The sequence below is a fragment of the Bubalus kerabau genome, chromosome 1 (genome assembly GCF_029407905.1).
Source record: "Bubalus kerabau isolate K-KA32 ecotype Philippines breed swamp buffalo chromosome 1, PCC_UOA_SB_1v2, whole genome shotgun sequence".
Classification (NCBI taxonomy): Eukaryota; Metazoa; Chordata; class Mammalia; order Artiodactyla; family Bovidae; genus Bubalus; species Bubalus kerabau.
The window spans coordinates 24547852-24565571 of NC_073624.1; the positions used below are offsets into that span (position 1 = coordinate 24547852).

Sequence of the window (17720 nt, forward strand, 5' to 3'; positions counted from 1 at the left end):
TTTATGTATAAACAGGTACCAGTTTTGATTTTATTTCATCATATTAACATTCATGACACATCAGAATGAGAAATGCACAATTGTAACCATTCAACAGCTTGCCTTACTCCAAAAGACCACTATATTCATATTAAACATTTATACATCTTCCCACCCAACTTTACAAATGTCCTAAACCATTTTCCAGCATTTCTCACATCAAAGTCTAGTTCTGCTGTTTAATATCACCATCCTGTATCATCTGGTAGGCTCCAGCGCTCCCCCTCCGATTCACGGTGCAGAGAACCAGCCACCCGGGGCCATGGACACCCATGTGGCTCCAGGGCTGTCTCCTCAGCTGGGAAGTCTCCAGATTATTTGACATTAGTGACCAAGAACTAAAAGCTGTAGCACAGGACCACATTGGTCACAGGAAGGAAGGGGACCATGGCCAAGAGAAATCCCGAAGGTTGGAAGGCCAGTTCAGCCCAAAGATCTCATTAAAACCAAATCCCACAGCCTTCCTGAAACTACAGCACTGGAGCCATTGCTCTCACGCCTCAAAAACGTTCCACAGTTGTGACCAGACTCTGTAAGCCGGGAGCTGTTACATGGTTGGTGCGTGTGTACATAACACATCAAAAATCAATGTGTGAAACCTTGATAATTGGGTCTGATTACACCCAGAATTTGCATGTATAGAGAAAAGCTAAACTTAGCAGAACCTTTCCAGTATGGTAACAATGCGCTCCCTACAGTTTACTCACTCCGTTTTACACCCAGATCACAGCCCATTATTTGTGCATAACCAGTTATGTTCTATGAAGCTCAGAATTGTCACGATCAAGTCAGTTTTGAATCATGTCATTCTATGCTGGTTTTAGCAGTCTCCGTAAGAAACATGAAGTCACATCCAACTCAAAGGACTGTCCATTTCTCACACGTAGAAAAACCTGAGATATGAGTCAGCAACTAGCTACACTTACAGTAAAGAACAACATGAACACCCACCCACCACCCTTAAAAAAAAGAAAAAAAGCTGCTGACGTGAATTAAGGCTTCAAAACAGGACCAGACTGTAGCTGACAAAACTCAAGCCAGGAAGTTTAAAAGCAGGTAAGTACTATCACTGTTTACTTGTTCTAATCACCTAGTTTCAGCTGCCAGGGTTGATTCCATACAGTGATTGTAGGTACGGACTGAGACCACTTGGTCCCGGCTCCATTTTGGTATCCCTTCTACTAAAAAATGCCGGGGGTAGTTTGAGAATAGTGTGGGTGTGTCTTCCCATTCTGTTTGCGATGAAACAAAATTTGTCCGCCTCCTCCTCACCTTTCTATACCGTTTAGTTCTGAGCATTCTGGCTTACGAAAGCCTCTCAGCCCTAGTAGTATGAAAGCCTAAGGAAATCGTAGAAAATACCACCTTCATCACATGCTAAGGGGGAAAAAAACCCACTGAGAAAATAACAGCTGCCTGCTGTTCCTCAGTAGTTTGATCTTCTCTTATCCTTCCACAGTTTTCTGCCTCTTGGTAGTTTGCAATAAAATTCCACTTTATTGTTCCATTTCCACAAAATACCTCTGTGCAGTGAAACCAAAATAGAAAATACCTAGCATGGCTGAGACCTTGAAGGGGGTGCTGCTCTGCTACCAAATAAATTCACATCTGGCTTGAAACCAGGTTAGTTCCCAGGATTAACAAGCCCATCTTGAACAGTTCTTTTGATTTAGAAAGAGGGAGGTAGACTCATTTAGCCTCCCAACATTAGCTTAAATCACGATGCTGCCAGATTCCTGGCTGTTCAGTTGATCTCAGATAGCTTCACCTTCCTTCTTCACAAAGCCGAGAAGAAGAGGAGCCGGACCACTTCCATCCAGGCCTAACTGGAAATGCCTGCAGAGGCGTCTAAATTGGTTGAAAAGTGTGACTAGCTACCTACCTGTTCACAATGCCTAGAAACCGGGCCACCAGACCTGGTAGTGGTGAAAGCCCCGACTTTCTGTCTGAGGTACTGGGGTTGCTCTAAAGTAGGTCTTGGCAAGGCCCCCTAATGGTCGGTCAGCAGAATGACGCTGGCCAGCTCAGCGGCTGGCGGGTGCGCTTGGATCTGTGCATCAGCTTTGGACATGATGGTTCCTTGTGGATTTACCATTAGGTTTTGTTCCTAACGGGGTCTCCCCGCCCGACCCACAGGCTGGCTCAGTCTCAGCGCTAAGGTGCACTACGGAAGGGACCAGACAGGACTAGGATCTGAGATCTCTTTGTAGCACAACAAGAGAACGGTGGGGGCTTCCGTCCTCCAACTCCAAGTAGAACTCAATCTAGTGAGAACGGGAGGATGTGCAATCCATTGCATAGAACTGTGTCACGTGTCTGGGGGAAAGCTGGCCTGGGCCCTTCCATTTGTGTTGAGAGAAGTATTAGCTGCTCTCTCAACTGCAGATGTTAAAAAAGAATGGTGTGGATCCATGTGTTGTTTTTACACCATAGCTCCATTTTCCAAAAATATGTATGTACATATATATATTTCAGATTTACAGGGAATTAGTTTTCGTGAACAAGACAAGCCCTGTCCACGAGAGTCACAAGTGTCCTCCTGCTCAGGAGACCTCGATGATTTCCATGCTGCCTGAAAAGCTTGACTGGCTGCCCACCTTGCCCAGTTCCTCCCGCGACCGGTTCTCAGACCTGATGCTCTCACCAAACTCCATCTGGCAGCTTCGACGCTTGAACTGCTTCTCGAAGGGGCTCTCCTCGTGCCAGCTGCGCCGGGAGTCGGCCCTGTCGCCGGGCTTGTGGCGCCGGCGCACCGAGTGCCCGGGGTCCCCGCTGCACGTGGGCAGCTGGCTGCAGCTGAAGGCAGGGTGGCCCGCGCGGCCCCCGTAGACGGCCGAGGCCGAGTAGAAGTGGGGGGGCTCTGGCGCAAAATACCAGCTCTTGGTCAGGGCCGGGGCGGAGGTCTGGGGGGCCAGGAGATCCGAGTGCCAGCCCTCCAGGCCCAGCCCCGTGGCCGATGTGGCCAGATGCTGCTGGCTGGCCGAGAGGCCGAAGAGGAAGCGGGGCTGCCCGCGGTCCTCCACGCTCCCGCTGCGGTGCAGGGGCGACCACAGGGGCCTCCCCGGCCGGGGCCGCGCACCCTGGCCGTTGCCGTCAGAGGGCCGGGGCGGCGGGGCCTCCTCGCTGTCCGGGCTGGCCTCTGGCGTCTGCTCCGACACCTCCTGCACCGGAGAGAACTGGCAGGGTTTGCCCGCGCCTTCCAGGCCGGAGGCGGCAGGCTTGTAGAGCTCCAGGGCAGCCTCGGGGGATGAGAGACCGCCGGGTGTCGGGGACACTGACTTGATGTCCAGCGAGAAGGAGCGCTTGAGGCGGCCGCTGTCCTCCAGCCTGTCTGGGGGCAGGTGGAGCCCGTTGAGCGCCTGGACCAGGGGGCCGTCGTCGGGGGCCGTGCTGGGAGGAGCAGGCCGGGGCCCTGCCCCCTCGGAGAGAGCGGGAGCCGGGCGGCCGTGGGGCGGCCCCAGGGGCAGCTGGCTCCCCTGTGCGCCCTCCACGGGGCCGGGCCCGGCGACTGACTCGCTTGGCTTTTCCAGGGGCAGCAGCTTCAGTTTGCTCTTGGGCCCAGCGGCCCCAGTCTGGCTCTTAATCCTCTTCTCGTAGTCCAGGAGCTGGCCCAGGAAATTGAAGTTGGGAGATATAGTAGGTCGTTTTTCTTTCACAAATCTGTGAGGAGAGGGAAAAACCAAAAAGGCTTGAATCTGACAGCTGACCTGTTAAAGTGATTAAGCTACAGTAAGTGAAGAGGTGAGACAGAATTATCAGAGGCCCTCCCAAGACCTTTGAAAGATGGCTGGTTTAAAAGTTCAGGGAGCGGGTGGAGGAGGAGGTGAGGGCCTCTGCCTTGGGGAACTTTGCAGGACGACCCTGAGGATGTTAAAAAGCAGGGCGCCCAGCCCCAAAAGTTCTAGGTTCATCCTCCCTGTTTTCAAGGACTTAAGGCCTCCAGTGGGCTTCCCTGGTTAGTTCAGCTGGTAAAGAATCCACCTGCAACACAGGAGACCCCGGTTTGATTCCTGGGCTGGCAAGTCTCCTTGGAGAAGGGATAGGCTAACCACTCCAGTATTTTCGGGCTTTCCTAGTGGCTTAGATGGTAAAGAATCCACCTGCAATGCAGGAGACCTGGGTTCGATCCCTGGGTTGGGACAATCCCCTGAAGGAGGGTCTGGCAACCCACTCTAGTACTCTTGCCTGGAGAATCCCCGTTGGAGGAGGAGCCTGGTGGGCTCTAGTCCTTGGGGTCACCAAGAGTCAGACACGACTGAGCGACTTCAGCATGTGTGGTGTTGCCAGCGCAGCTGGTAAGAAATGATTCCTTCCTCACCACCTGGGACACCCTCACCCCTACCCTGCCCCAGCACTGGTGTTCCCATCAGAAGTACAGCTTAACAGCCATGCCACCTTCAACTTACCAATGTCAGAGTCCCCACAGTGACTTCGAGACATTTCACATTTTTAATTAATGACCAAAAGAAAGAGGGTATCAGATGGCCAGAGCATCAAAGCACACACTTCCCAGTTTCCTGCTCTTTGTATTTAATGGGACAGAATAACCAGTCACACAGTGGACTCTGTCTGCTAAGCATGTTAATGCACTAATAAGAGTATTAGCTCAATCAGCCCTCAAAACTACCCTCCATCACAGAGGTACACACAGTCCTTATGTAAATTGCCCCAGTCACACAGTTATTAAAGTATGGGGCTGGGATTCAAAACCAGGTCTAACATCTGGATTCATTCCTGTAACCACCTTGTTAGAAGAGTCACCAAGGGATCAAAACTAGTTGTAAACAGCTTTCCCATTTCATTGCAGAAACAAAGACTCAGATATGTTCTTTAGTGGCCCCAGACTCTCACAGACATGCCTCAGAAAATGAAGGAGTGAAACTACCCTAAGAATTTAAATAAGGAAGGAAAGATAAAACTCAAAAATAAACTCCTTAGAAATATGTAACCTGAAGCAAATTAACAAAGCCAGAAATAACTGGCTCAACTGTGACAAGTGTCAATACAGAGTCTTCATGCTAAGACCCCCATGAGGATATGAGGGTGCCTTTCCTGCTGGTTTGTGTGATATTCAGGAGGACCTTGGGGGGCTAAGCCAGAGGGGAGGACCTGCCTCCCTACTTCCTGCCTCCCCACTTCCTTCCGCCAGTGAGAAGCTGTTCGAGTAGCTCATTTCTTTGTTTCAAATTTTCCAATTTGAGAAAAAAAATCCTATTGTTACAACAGGCCTGGTTCTGTGTGCATATATTTACTGATCCGTTATCACATGGAAACTATCCACCTCTATCCAACAAGATGCACAGAGGGCTCTGCTTCATACGCCCCTCAACACAACCCCAGTCCTTGGTGCTGCTGGCATTGGCTGCCTTCTGTCTGGAGAATGAGACTGGGGGCAACCCAGTCAAAATGATACACTGCAAAATCTGGGCAAGTCTATGGACGGCCAATGCAAATCAACGAGGTTAGAACACACCCTCACATCATACATAAAAAATAAACTCAAAATGGCTTGAAGACTTAAATATAAGACATGACACCATAAAACTAAAAGAAAACACAGGCAAAACATTCTCTGACATAAATTGTACCGTTTTCTTAAGACCGTCTCCCAAGGTGATAGAAATAAAAACCAAAATAAACAAATGGGACCAATCAATCTTAGGAGCTTTCGCACAGCAAAGGAAACCATAAAACAAAAAGACAACCAAGGAATGAGCGAAAATATTTGCAAATGATGTGACTGACAAGGGCTTAATTTCTAAAATATACAAACAACCCAATCAAAAAATGGGCAGAAGACCTAAATAGATATTTCACCAAAGACATACAGATGGCCAATGGGGACATGAAAAAGATGTCTGCCATTGCTAATTAGAGACACGCAAATCAAAACTACAGTGAGATATCACCTCTCACAAATCAGAATGGCCATCACTGAAAAGTCTACAAATAATACATGTTGGAGAGGTTATGGAGAAAAGCGAACCTTCTTACACTGTTGATGGGAAGGTAAACTGGTGCAGCCACTATGGAAAACAGTACAAAAGTGCCTCAAAAAACTAAAAATAGAGTTGCCATATGATCCAGCAATCCCATTCTTGGGCATATACTCTGACAAAAGTATAATTTCAAAAAATACATTCACACCAGTGTTCATAGCAGCACTATTCACAATAGCCAAGACACAGAAACAAACTAAATGTTCACCAACAGATGAATGGATAAAGAAGATGTGCACACACACACACACACACGAATATTACTCAGCCATGAAAAAGAATGAAATAATGCCAGCAGCAGCAACATGGGTGGTCCTAGAGATTATCATACTAAGTGCAGTCAGAAAGAGAAATACCATACACTGTCAGTTCTATGTGGGATCGAAAACACAAATGAACATATCTATGAAACAGCAACAGACATAAGAACAAACCTGTGATTGCCAAGGGGGAGGAAAGTGGGGGAGGGAAAGATTGGGAGCTTGGGGTTAGCTGGTGCCAACTATTATATATAGGCTGGATAAACAACAAGGTCCTTCTATATTCAATATCCTGTGATAAACCATAATGGAAAAAGAACATAAGAAAGAATATGTGCCTGCATAGCTCAATCACTTAACCACACAGCAGAAATTACCAACACTGTAAATCAATTATACTTCAATAAATATTAAAAAAAAAAAAAATGGGCAAGTCTAGATTGTGAATGGAGTTTGACAATTATTTGGTTTTATACTTACATATACTGGACTTTATCCTCAGTGATAGCGAGAGAGAGTCTGAAGCACAGTAGGAATTCTATAATGAGTATTCTGGAGCATTTTTTCTCATGTGTAAATTAGAACAAATGATATTTCTCTAACTAGGGAAAGATCTCTAGATTTGCTGTTTCTTAAACTTAAAAAAAACTCAGGGCTTCCCAGGTGGCTCAGATGGTAAAGAATCCGCCTGCAGTGCAGGAGACCCAGGTTCAATCCCTGGGTCATGAAGATCCTCTGGAGAAGGGAATGGCAACCCACTCCAGTATTCTTGCCTGGAGAACCCCATGGGCAGAGGACCCTGGTGGCCTACAGTCCATGGGGTCTCAAAGAGTTGGACTTGACTGAGCATCTAACACACTTCACTTTTTTCAAACTTAATAAAGCAGCTGAGGATGAACTTCATACGTGGGAGGGTAGAATTAGTGCTAAATTATAAAAATACATTTTTCTCCAATCTTTAAACATTTAAAAATCAAGTCACCTGTAGAGTGTTAACTAAAATAATCATGGTCACCCACTCGTATCTCCTCAGGATTCAGGTCAAAGGAGAAGCCACTCACATAGGGCATGTTCCTGCCCTCACCTGTAAGCTTCATCCAAGGACATATCCATCCTCTTCATGATGTAGGCGATGGCGATGGTGGCGGAGCGGGAGATCCCCGCCAAGCAGTGCACGAGGACACATCCATTGGAGGCTTTTGCTTTCTCTGTAGGAGTCAAATTCAGAAAAGATCACTAACAACAACTTTGTTCAGCAGTGAAACGCTGTTTCCATTTATTCACACAATGTCCTTCATCTGCCGATGCAAAGTAAAGCCCCTCTCTTGATACTTACCTATTTTTCCTTTCAATACTCTTTTAAGGAGGTAGGGGAATACGATTTCCCCACCATTTTCACAGAGAACAGAGAAGGTCCCCACATGTGTTAATAAGCAAGTTGTCCCTAATCCAGGTTGCCTCTTATTCAATACATTTTACTGCATTTTTTTATATTATGTATCATTTTAATTACTCTCCCTGAGTATAAATCATAGATTGTGATAACACGATTCTACTTGCCTGGCATAGAAAACTTCAGAAATACAGAATAGTATAAAAGAAAATAACATCCAAAATCCTAAGATTTTAGCTAATATTTTGTTTACCCATGTTGTCTGAGACGTCAGCTTTTTTTGCTAATTACTTAAGAGACCTTTTCCTAGTTTTGAGGAATCAATGGACATATAATGTTGTATTTTAGGTGTATGACCTAATGATTTAAACATATGAGATTAAATTTTAAAAGCACTTTTTCATTGTAAACATATGTGATACACATTACTGTGTAAAAAGCAGGGCGGTGGGGAGGGGAGAGACCTAGTCACAGTGACACGACATCAAATGTAAAAGATGCCACGTCAAGAACTTTAAATGCCAACTCAGAACCCACCTTCCTCATAGAAAAGAGTTTCCCCGTTTTTCTCCAGGAGACTTTTTGCTACGACATAAAGTGGCTCACTGAACTTCATTTGCTGAACTCATGGAGAAACCATGTGTGCACCGTGAATCAGGTTTAGTAGGTCACTTTAATGAGGACCAAGGAACTTTGACCTCTGAGGTCATACTGTCACACTGCGTCATGCTAACTGCCCATAACATGGTAGGACTCTGTTAGAACCAAGAACCAAGTAAATTCAATCTCACAGTCCTGCCACCTCTCACTGTAGATGAGCTTTAAAAGCTTTCCTATGGGTAAGGATGAAGTTACCCCAGAGCCTGGAAGCCACCACCATTTCAGTCGGTACTATGCCCGCCTCAGTTCTGAACAGTTTTCCTGTGTGCTTACCTGCTGCCATCAACTTCCCTTTTCGTTCCTGTTTTCACTGATTAACTATCAAAAGTTTACCAAGCCTTATGTTAATATTCTTGTAATTAACAGGTATCCCAGGGACTCTGCTCTGGCAGTTGAATAATACAAGGCTACTCCAGCCTCACCACCTCTGTTATACATATTACAAACATCTAACCTACATGATGTATTATTTGTTATGTACAGAACACTGAAGGGCTTTGAGGTAGAACATGAACAATCAAGCAGCTTCCCTTTAAATAGAGAAATCAAACACAATAAAACAATAACAAAGGGATACAAGACAGCATTGAAACAAAGAAAGAAGGACTGTACAACATAACGGTATATAAATGCATGTCCACAAAGTCCACGGCTCCCTGGGCCTACACAGCTCTCTTCCTCCTCTTTACTAGGCAGTATTTAGCCTAGACTGCTCTTAGTACTTCCTTTTTAACCTTGGCTACTGAGAAGCTCAAAGCCAAGGTTTTCACTCAATGTCAATAAGGAACTGTGATTCGGATTTTACTGTACCTTTGCTAGCCACATATTACTTGGTTCTTAATCTTCCATCTCATTTTAATGGTAATATGGGTGAATGTGTGTTACCTTCTGATCCCAACCTCTTCCTGTAAGCTGCTTCAAATTCTTACTGGAAATAGGCTGGCTTGAAATATTTTTAATGTTTTTTTAATGTTGACAGTATTCTCTCATTTTTAATAATTATCTCAGAACTAGACTCGAAGGGCTGAGAAGGGTTTTGCTTCGAACACTCTCCCAAAGTACTGAACACTGAGCACACAGTATAAACCCTGCATGCACAGGCTGGCTGGCCGATACATATTTTAAAAGGTAATCTTTATAAAAAAATTGAAAAAGGCTGGAAGGCAATAAAGCGATGATGATAACAGATGCATTAGGATGTTGAGGCTATAGGTTTCCTTTTCTCTGTTTTTCAAATTTTCTGTGTGGTACTTACACTGCTTTTACAATACAACTGTTTGGATGATGTATTTAAAAAATCTAATTAAAAAGTGATTATACTGAAGTGGAGCTCATTAGAATACATTTCTTATCAGAACTGTGTGCTAAACTGAGTCTCTTAAGGCAAAGGAAGGAATGCCCATAGACCTGGAGGAGAGAAGCGAAACATTCAACAAAGACCCACAGTGGGGCTGGACCACTGCTCAGAAGAGAGGCCTGCCTGGTGCGTGCTGGATGCAAAGGGACTGAACAGGAGGTTCAGAGGTGGGGAGCAGCCACTGGAGAGTCTGGGAAACTCGGGCAAAGGAACCGAGACACTTAAGTAGCCTCTGCAGGTGCTGAATAGGGGCAATAAGAAGGCATGGATGGGGAAAACTGGAAATTAAAACAAAAGCAGGTTGCCACTACAACAATCCAAGGATAAGAAAAAGATATATATATATTTCAATTTTGCCTATTTTTTTCTTTTATCAATTCTAGGTTAAAAAAAAGGATGTGGGGGGAAGTTCAAGAGGGAGGGGACATATGTATATACCTATGGCTGATTCATGTTGATATCTTGCAGAAACCTACACAATCCTGTAAAAGAATTATCCTTCAATTGAAAAATGAATTAATTAAAAAAAAAAGATAGCAAATGAAATGGATGAAGGGGAGAAGTTACAAAGGTGAAAATGGAGGAATAACTGAGGAGACAGAGTACACCTTTAAGGAAAAAAAAAGGCTTCTCATATAATTTTTTATTTCAGCTACTATTTAAGATCTGATAGAGTGCCTGATGAACTATGGACTGAGGTTCGTGACATTGTACAGGAGACAGGGATCAAGACCATGCCCATGGAAAAGAAATGCAAATGGCAAAATGGCTGTCTGGGGAGGCCTTACAAATAGCTGTGAAAAGAAGAGAAGAGAAAAGCAAAGGAGAAAAGGAAAGATATAAGCATCTGAATGCAGAGTTCCAAAGAATAACAAGAAGAGATAACAAAGCCTTCCTCAGTGATCAATGCAAAGAAATGGAGGAAAACAACAGAATGGGGAAGACTAGAGATCTCTTCAAGAAAATCAGAGATACCAAGGGAACATTTCATGCAAAGACGGGCTCAATAAAGGACAGAAATGGTATGGACCTAACAGAAGCAGAAGATATTAAGAAAAAGTGGCAAGAATACACAGGAGAACTATACAAAAAAGATCTTCATGACCAAGATAATTATGATGGTATGATCACTCACCTAGAGCCAGACATCCTGGAATGTGAAGTCAAGTGGGCCTTGGAAAGCATCACTACGAACAAAGCTAATGGAGGTGATGGAATTCCAGTTGAGCTATTTCAAATCCTGAAAGATGATGCTGTGAAAGTGCTGCACTCAATATGCCAGCACATTTGGAAAACTCAGCAGTGGCCACAGGACTGGAAAAGGTCTGTTTTCATTCCAATCCCAAAGAAAGGCAATGCAAAAGAATGCTCAAACTACTGCACAATCGCTCTCATCTCACACGCTAGTAAAGTAATGCTCAAAATTCTCCAAGCCAGGCTTCAGCAATACGTGAATCGTGAACTTCCTGATGTTCAAGCTGGTTTTAGAAAAGGCAGAGGAACCACAGATCAAATTGCCAATATACACTGAATCATCGAAAAAGCAAGCGAGTTCCAAAAAAGCATGTATTTCTGCTTTATTGACTATGCCAAAGCCTTTGACTGTGTGGATCACAATAAACTGTGGAAAATTCTGAAAGAGATGGGAATACCAGACCACCTGACCTACCTCTTGAGAAACCTATATGCAGGTCAGGAAGCAACAGTTAGAACTGGACATGGAACAACAGACTGGTTCCAAATAGGAAAAGGAGTACGTCAAGGCTGTATATTGTCACCCTGCTTATTTAACTTATATGCAGAGTACATCATGTGAAATGTCGGACTGGAAGAAGCACAAGCTGGAATCAAGATTGCCAAGAGAAATATCAATAACCTTAGATATGCAGATGACACCACTCTTATGGCAGAAAGTGAAAAGGAACTAAAAAGCTTCTTGATGAAAGTGAAAGAGGAGAGTGAAAAAGTTGTCTGAAAGCTCAACATTCAGAAAACGAAGATCATGGCATCTGGTCCCATCACTTCATGGGAAACAGATGGGGAAACAGTGGAAACAGTGTCAGATTTCATGTTTTTGTGCTCCAAAATCACTGCAGATTGTGACTGCAGCCATGAAATTTAAAGACGCTTACTCCTTGGAAGAAAAGTTATGACCAACCTAGATAGCATATTGAAAAGCAGAGACATTACTTTGCCAAAAAAGTCTGTCTCGTCAAGGCTATGGTTTTTCCAGTGGTCATGTATGGATGTGAGAGTTGGACTGTGAAGAAAGCTGAGCGCCAAAGAATTGATGCTTTTGAACTGTGGTGTTGGAGAAGACTCTTAAGAGTCCCTTGGACTGCAAGGAGATCCAACCAGTCCATTCTAGAGGAGATCAACCCTGGGTTTTCATTGGAAGAACTGATGTTGAAGCTGAAACTCTAATACTTTGCCCACCTGATGTGAAGAGCTGACTCATTTGAAAAGACCCTGATGCTGGAAAATATCGAGGGCAGGAGGAAAAGGGGACGACAGAGGATGAGATGGCTGGATGGCATCACCGACCTGATGGACGTGAGTTTTAGTGAACTCCGGGAGTTGGTGATGGATAGGGAGGCCTGGCGTGCTGCGCTTCATGGGGTCACAAAGAGTAGGACACGACTGAGCAACTGAACTGAACCGAACTGAACTATTTAAGAGCCAGTTACAAGTCGGGCACCGTGTAGTGTTTATATGTATTATCTATTTTAATCTATACAATATCCTTATAAGGTATATACAGGTATACAATATACCTTATAAGATAAATACATTGTCTTCAGTCATCAGATTAGTAGACTAAGGAACAGAGAATTTTTAGAAACTCACCCAGAATCACTTAACTGATAATCAAGGGAGGCAGAACTCAAATACAGTTTGGCTCCAAAGTATATCCTCTTAATTACCTCCCTGTATTGCCTACAAAAGCCCTGAGTTTGCTGTGGGTGAAGTGGGGCAGGAGTCTATACCAACAGCCAGCTGGCCTGGGGGCCTGGTCAGGGTCCCAAGCACAGACAGGCAACCGCACTCACCTCTGCCTCCCTCTCCCAAAAGCAAAGGCAACACTCAAACCTGAGCCTTTCCAACAAACCCAGGAACTTACTGAAATTTAATCTGAATAATAAAAAGTACGAGCCTGTAAGTTAGTAAGTCCTGGTACGAGGGTACATCTTTATATTCTCTGCCATGACTAACCAAGGCTTTAAATGGCCTGGAGGAGACTAGCACCTCTAGTGAACACAGGCTGAATTCCACAGTGGGCTGGAGGTATTGCACTGGATGGTCTGGGTGGGAAAAGGGTGGTGACCCTAAAAGTATATAGGCAAGCAAGTGAACTACTGGTAAGTAAAAATATCTTCAGATATACAATTATAATATATATTTGGGTATGTATCTCACCAACTTGGAACATAGTAAAGTTCCTTTTGTATGAATTAAAAGCGGCCAATAGCTCCCATGAAGTCGAAGAAAAGTAAGTTGGAGGCAAAGTTCTCTTTCCTACCAACCCTCCTAAAGCTTAGACACTGTCATGACTTAACAGAATCAGGTTTTCTTCTGAATTTAGACTCTGAAACCGTACTTTGAGTTGAAACCAGAGCCAATTATTACTGGATCAATGTGACATTTAATGGGAACATAGAGGCAAACACTGAATGATATGCTAAATATTTCCTAGAAGTAGAATGGCGGGAAAAATTAATTATGGGAGTTTTGTTTGTGATGATTTTCATGCGAATTATCTAAGCCATTTACCGTCTGGTGTTTCACAGGATGCACGCCTATGGAAGAGGAGAAGTCTTGGCAAATCTGAAGTCTTGAGAAAAGGGGGATCTGTTTCAGAATTACCCAAAGTTCCAAAAGCGCTATCTAGAAAATTCCTCTTGCAGATGAAAGGATCCAGTGAGGGGCTTAATTTACATAGTTACATTGTTTAAAAGGAATCAGGTCTTTTTAAAAAAAACCTTTCGGTAACCAATTCAAAAGTATTTAATTATGGATGAGGGTGCTCCAGCTCATGACTAGGGGGAAAACCAACGAAAACTCCTCTCATGGACATCAAGAGTCGCACCTAGTCATGCTGCCCAGGAGCAACGAACCCATCTCGTTGGTTTAGCCATTTTCCATCAAAACCACATTTCAAGTAAACGTCACTGATCTCCTACCAGCAGACCTGATTTCAAGGCACCACAAACGTCACAGCAGTGCCAGAAGCTGCGAGCTGGGAGGCTCCAGGGCTGACGGGCCCAGTGAGCAGAACCAAGTACCATCCAGACCAGACCCTGTCAGTCATCGCGAAGGAACCATCACACGAATGTGAGTGTGTGCGCTGGAATTTCATTAGACCCGATACTATTAACACTTGAAATTGCTGGCACACAGACGGAGGCTTAGGGATCCTGTGACATAAAAACTTTAAATGTAATGGGATTAGTTTCCACAGGATGGGGCTGTTCTCTGGGGAAAGCACAGCAGCAAGGCAGAAACAGGTTAAGGAATGCCACCAGAGTTTCCAAAAGTCTTTTATAGGATCTGATGAAGTGGGTGGCAAGTTTAATCCCAGAAAGTTTAACCCGTTCTCAAACACTCGCAAATCTGTAATCACAGATCCCACCAGGCTTAACCCTGGGAATGTTCGAGTCAGCTAAGATGTCACAAGGCCAGTCCCTTAGGGACAGCACGGCATACACACGTCACCTGGCCACTGAACGAGATAAGCAGCATCATGTCTGTTTTCAGACTTTTGAAAAATCTGTGAAGTAGGTTCCTTTTCTCTAATGAGAGAAAAGGGGAGGGAGAGGTATACTCATACATTAGACTATAACCCAAAGGATTTGTAATATCACTTGAGCTACTTACCAATAAAATCCACTGATTTGTCCAACCACGGCAAAATTTTCTCACAAAAGCTATCATTCACAGGCACTCGCAGGAAATGAGATTCGGGGATAAAGTCAGGCTTGGGGCAGGTATTGCTGGCATTTAAAACATAACCAATCCCATTCTGTTGCATTAGCTCCTAGGGAAGGAAAGAACAATTAAAGTGATGTAACGTAATAGTATGACCATTTTTAAAGAGAAAAACTTAACATTATGATTAAATCCAAAAACCTAGCACAATGACACGTGAAGACAAGTTTAAAGCAGAATTTCTAAAACCTGAAGTATGGTTAATTTATAACGTTGTGTTAGTTTCAAGTGTACAGCAAAGGGATTCAGTTATACGTATTACATATTCTTTTTTTATAGTTTATTACAGAATACTGAATTTAGTTCCCTGTGCTATACAGCAGGTCCTTGTTGTTTATCTATTTTACATATTTACATGTTAAACCCAAATTCCTAATCTATCTGCTCCCTCCCAGCTTTCACCTCTGGTAACCAAAAGTTGTTTTCTTCATCTGTGAGTCTGTTTCTGTTTTGCATATAGGTTCATCTGTATCATTTTTCTTCGATTCTACATATAAGTGATATCAGATAATATGTCTTTCTCGGACTTCATTTAGTATGATAATGCCTAGGTCCATCCGTATCGCTGAAAATAGCATTATTTCATCCTTTTTTATGGTTGACTAGTATTCCATTGGGTGTATGTACATGTATATACATACACAAGCATTATATATATACATCACATCATCTTCATCCACTCATCTGTTGAAGGGCACTTGGGTTGCTTCCATGTTTTGGCTATTGTCAATAATGCTACAGTGAATATTAAGGTGAATGTATCTTTTCTATTTATACTTTTCTCCAGATATATGCCCAGGAGTGGGGCTGCAGGATCATATGGTTAGTTTTTTTAAGGAACTGCAATACCATTCTCCATACTGGCTATAATAATTTACCTTCTCAGCAACAGTGCAGGTATTATTTGTAGACTCTTTAATGATGTCCATCCTGACTGGTGTGAGGTGATACCTCGTTGTTTTGATTTGCATTTCTCTAATGATTAGCAATATGAACATCTTTCCATATACCTGTTGGCCATCTGTAGGTCTTCTTTAGAGAAATGCCTATTTAGGTCTTACACCCATTTTTTTATTGGGTTGCTTTTTTGATATTAAGCTATATGAGCTGTTTGTATATTTTAGAAATTAATCCCCTGTCTGTGGCATCATTTGCAAATATTTTCTCCAGTCTGTAGGTTGTCTTTTCATTTTGTTTATGGTTTCCTTTGCTGTGCAGAAGCTTTTAAAAGTTTAATTAGGTCCCATTTGTTTGTTTTTATTTTCCATTACTCTAGAAGATGGTTCCAAAAAAGTATTGCTGCAATTCATGTCTAAGTCTATTCTGCCTATGTTTTCCTCTAGGAGTTTTATGGTTTTCAGTCTTAAATTTAATTCTTCAACCCATTTTGAGTTATTTTTGTTTATGGTGTTAGAAAACATTCTGATTTTGTTCTTTTACATGAAGCTGTCTAGTTTTCCCAGCACCATTTATTGAAGAGACTGTCTTTTCTCCATTGTATATTCTTGCCTCCTTGGTCACAGACTAATTGACCATAAGTGTGTGGGTTTACTTCTGGGCTTTCTACCCCATTCCACTGATGTACACATCTGTTTTTGTGCCCTACCGTTTTGATTACTGTAAATTTGTAGTATAGTATGAAGTAAGGGTGTACGAGTCCTCCAGCTTCATTCTTCTTTCACAAGATTGTCTTGGTTATTATGGGTCTTCTGTGTCTCTATACAAATTTAATTTTTTTTTTGTCCAAGTTCTGTGAAAAATGCCATTGGTAATTTGACAGGAATTGCAGTGCATCAATAGATTGCCTTGGGTAGTATGCTCATTTTAACGATATTGAGTCTTCCAATCCAAGGACATGGTATATCTTTCCATTTTTGCTGTGTGATTTCTTTCATCAGGATCTTACAGTTTTCAGAACACAGGTCTTTTCCCTGCTTAGGTAGGTTATTCCTGGGTCTTTTATTCTTTTTAATGCAATGGTTAGCGGTACTATTTCCTTAATTTCTTCTGATACTCTGTTGTTCGAGTATGGAAATGCAACCTATGTTTGTATAGTAACTTTGTATCCAGCAACTTTACTGAATTCATTGATGAGCTCTAGTAGTTTTCTAGTAGCATCTTGAGGATTTTCTATCTATAGCATCATGTCATCTGCAAACAATAACAGTTTTAATTATTTTCCTATTTGAATTCCTTTTTTCTTCTTTGATTTCTGTGGCTAGGACTTCCAAAACAATGTTGAATATAAATGGCAAGACTGGGCATTCTTGTCTTATTCCTGATCTTAGAGGACATGCTTTCAGCCTTTCACTGTTGACTATAATGTTACGTGGGGAGGTTGTCATATATGGCCTTTATTATGTTGAGGTATGGTCCCTCTATGCCTACTTTCAACACCCCTCCTCCTTTTTTTTGGTTGTGCTGTGGCATGTGGGGGGTGGATCCCACATTTCTTGACCAGGGATCAAACCTGTGCCCCCTGAAATGGAATTGCCCCACTCCAGTACTTTTGCCTGGAAAATCCCATGGACGGAGGAGCCTGGTAGGCTGTATGTAGTCCATGGGGTCGCTAGAGTTGGACATGACTGAGCAACTTCACTTTCACTTTTCACTTTCATGCATTGGAGAAGGAAATGGCAACCCACTCCAGTGTTCTTGCCTGGAGAATCCCAGGGATGGGGGAGCCTGGTGGGCAGCCGTCTATGGGGTCGCACAGAGTCGGACACGACTGAGGCGACTTAGCAGCAGCAGCAACCACTAGACTGCTAGGGAATTTGCTTCATTTTTCAACTTTTTTGTATGCCTACTTTCCAAAGAGTTTTTTTTACCCATAAATGGATGCTGAATTTTATCAAAAGCTTTTTCTGTATATGAGATACTCATGTGATTTTTATTCTTCAGTTGGTGAATGTGGTAGATATGATATCTGCAGATACTGAAAAATCTTCGCATCCTTGGGATAAATCCCACTTGATCATGTTGTCTCAACCTTTTAATATATCGCTGGAGTCGGTTTGCTAGTATTT

The 17720-nt window shown here is 43.1% G+C and overlaps 1 protein-coding gene across 2 annotated transcripts in view; it reads right to left on the bottom strand.

Annotated features, from left to right (window-relative positions):
- Positions 1-17720, bottom strand: part of DUSP16 (dual specificity phosphatase 16) — a 93025-nt gene continuing 75305 nt past the window's right edge. For both annotated transcript variants that reach the window (XM_055570427.1, XM_055570428.1), the window contains exons 6-8: positions 14584-14743; positions 7383-7506; positions 1-3699 (exon numbers count right to left, since the gene is read on the bottom strand). In XM_055570427.1, the coding sequence (XP_055426402.1) occupies positions 2583-3699; positions 7383-7506; positions 14584-14743 (1401 nt within the window). In that variant the 3' untranslated portion in view covers positions 1-2582. The remainder of the gene's footprint in view (positions 3700-7382; positions 7507-14583; positions 14744-17720) is intronic.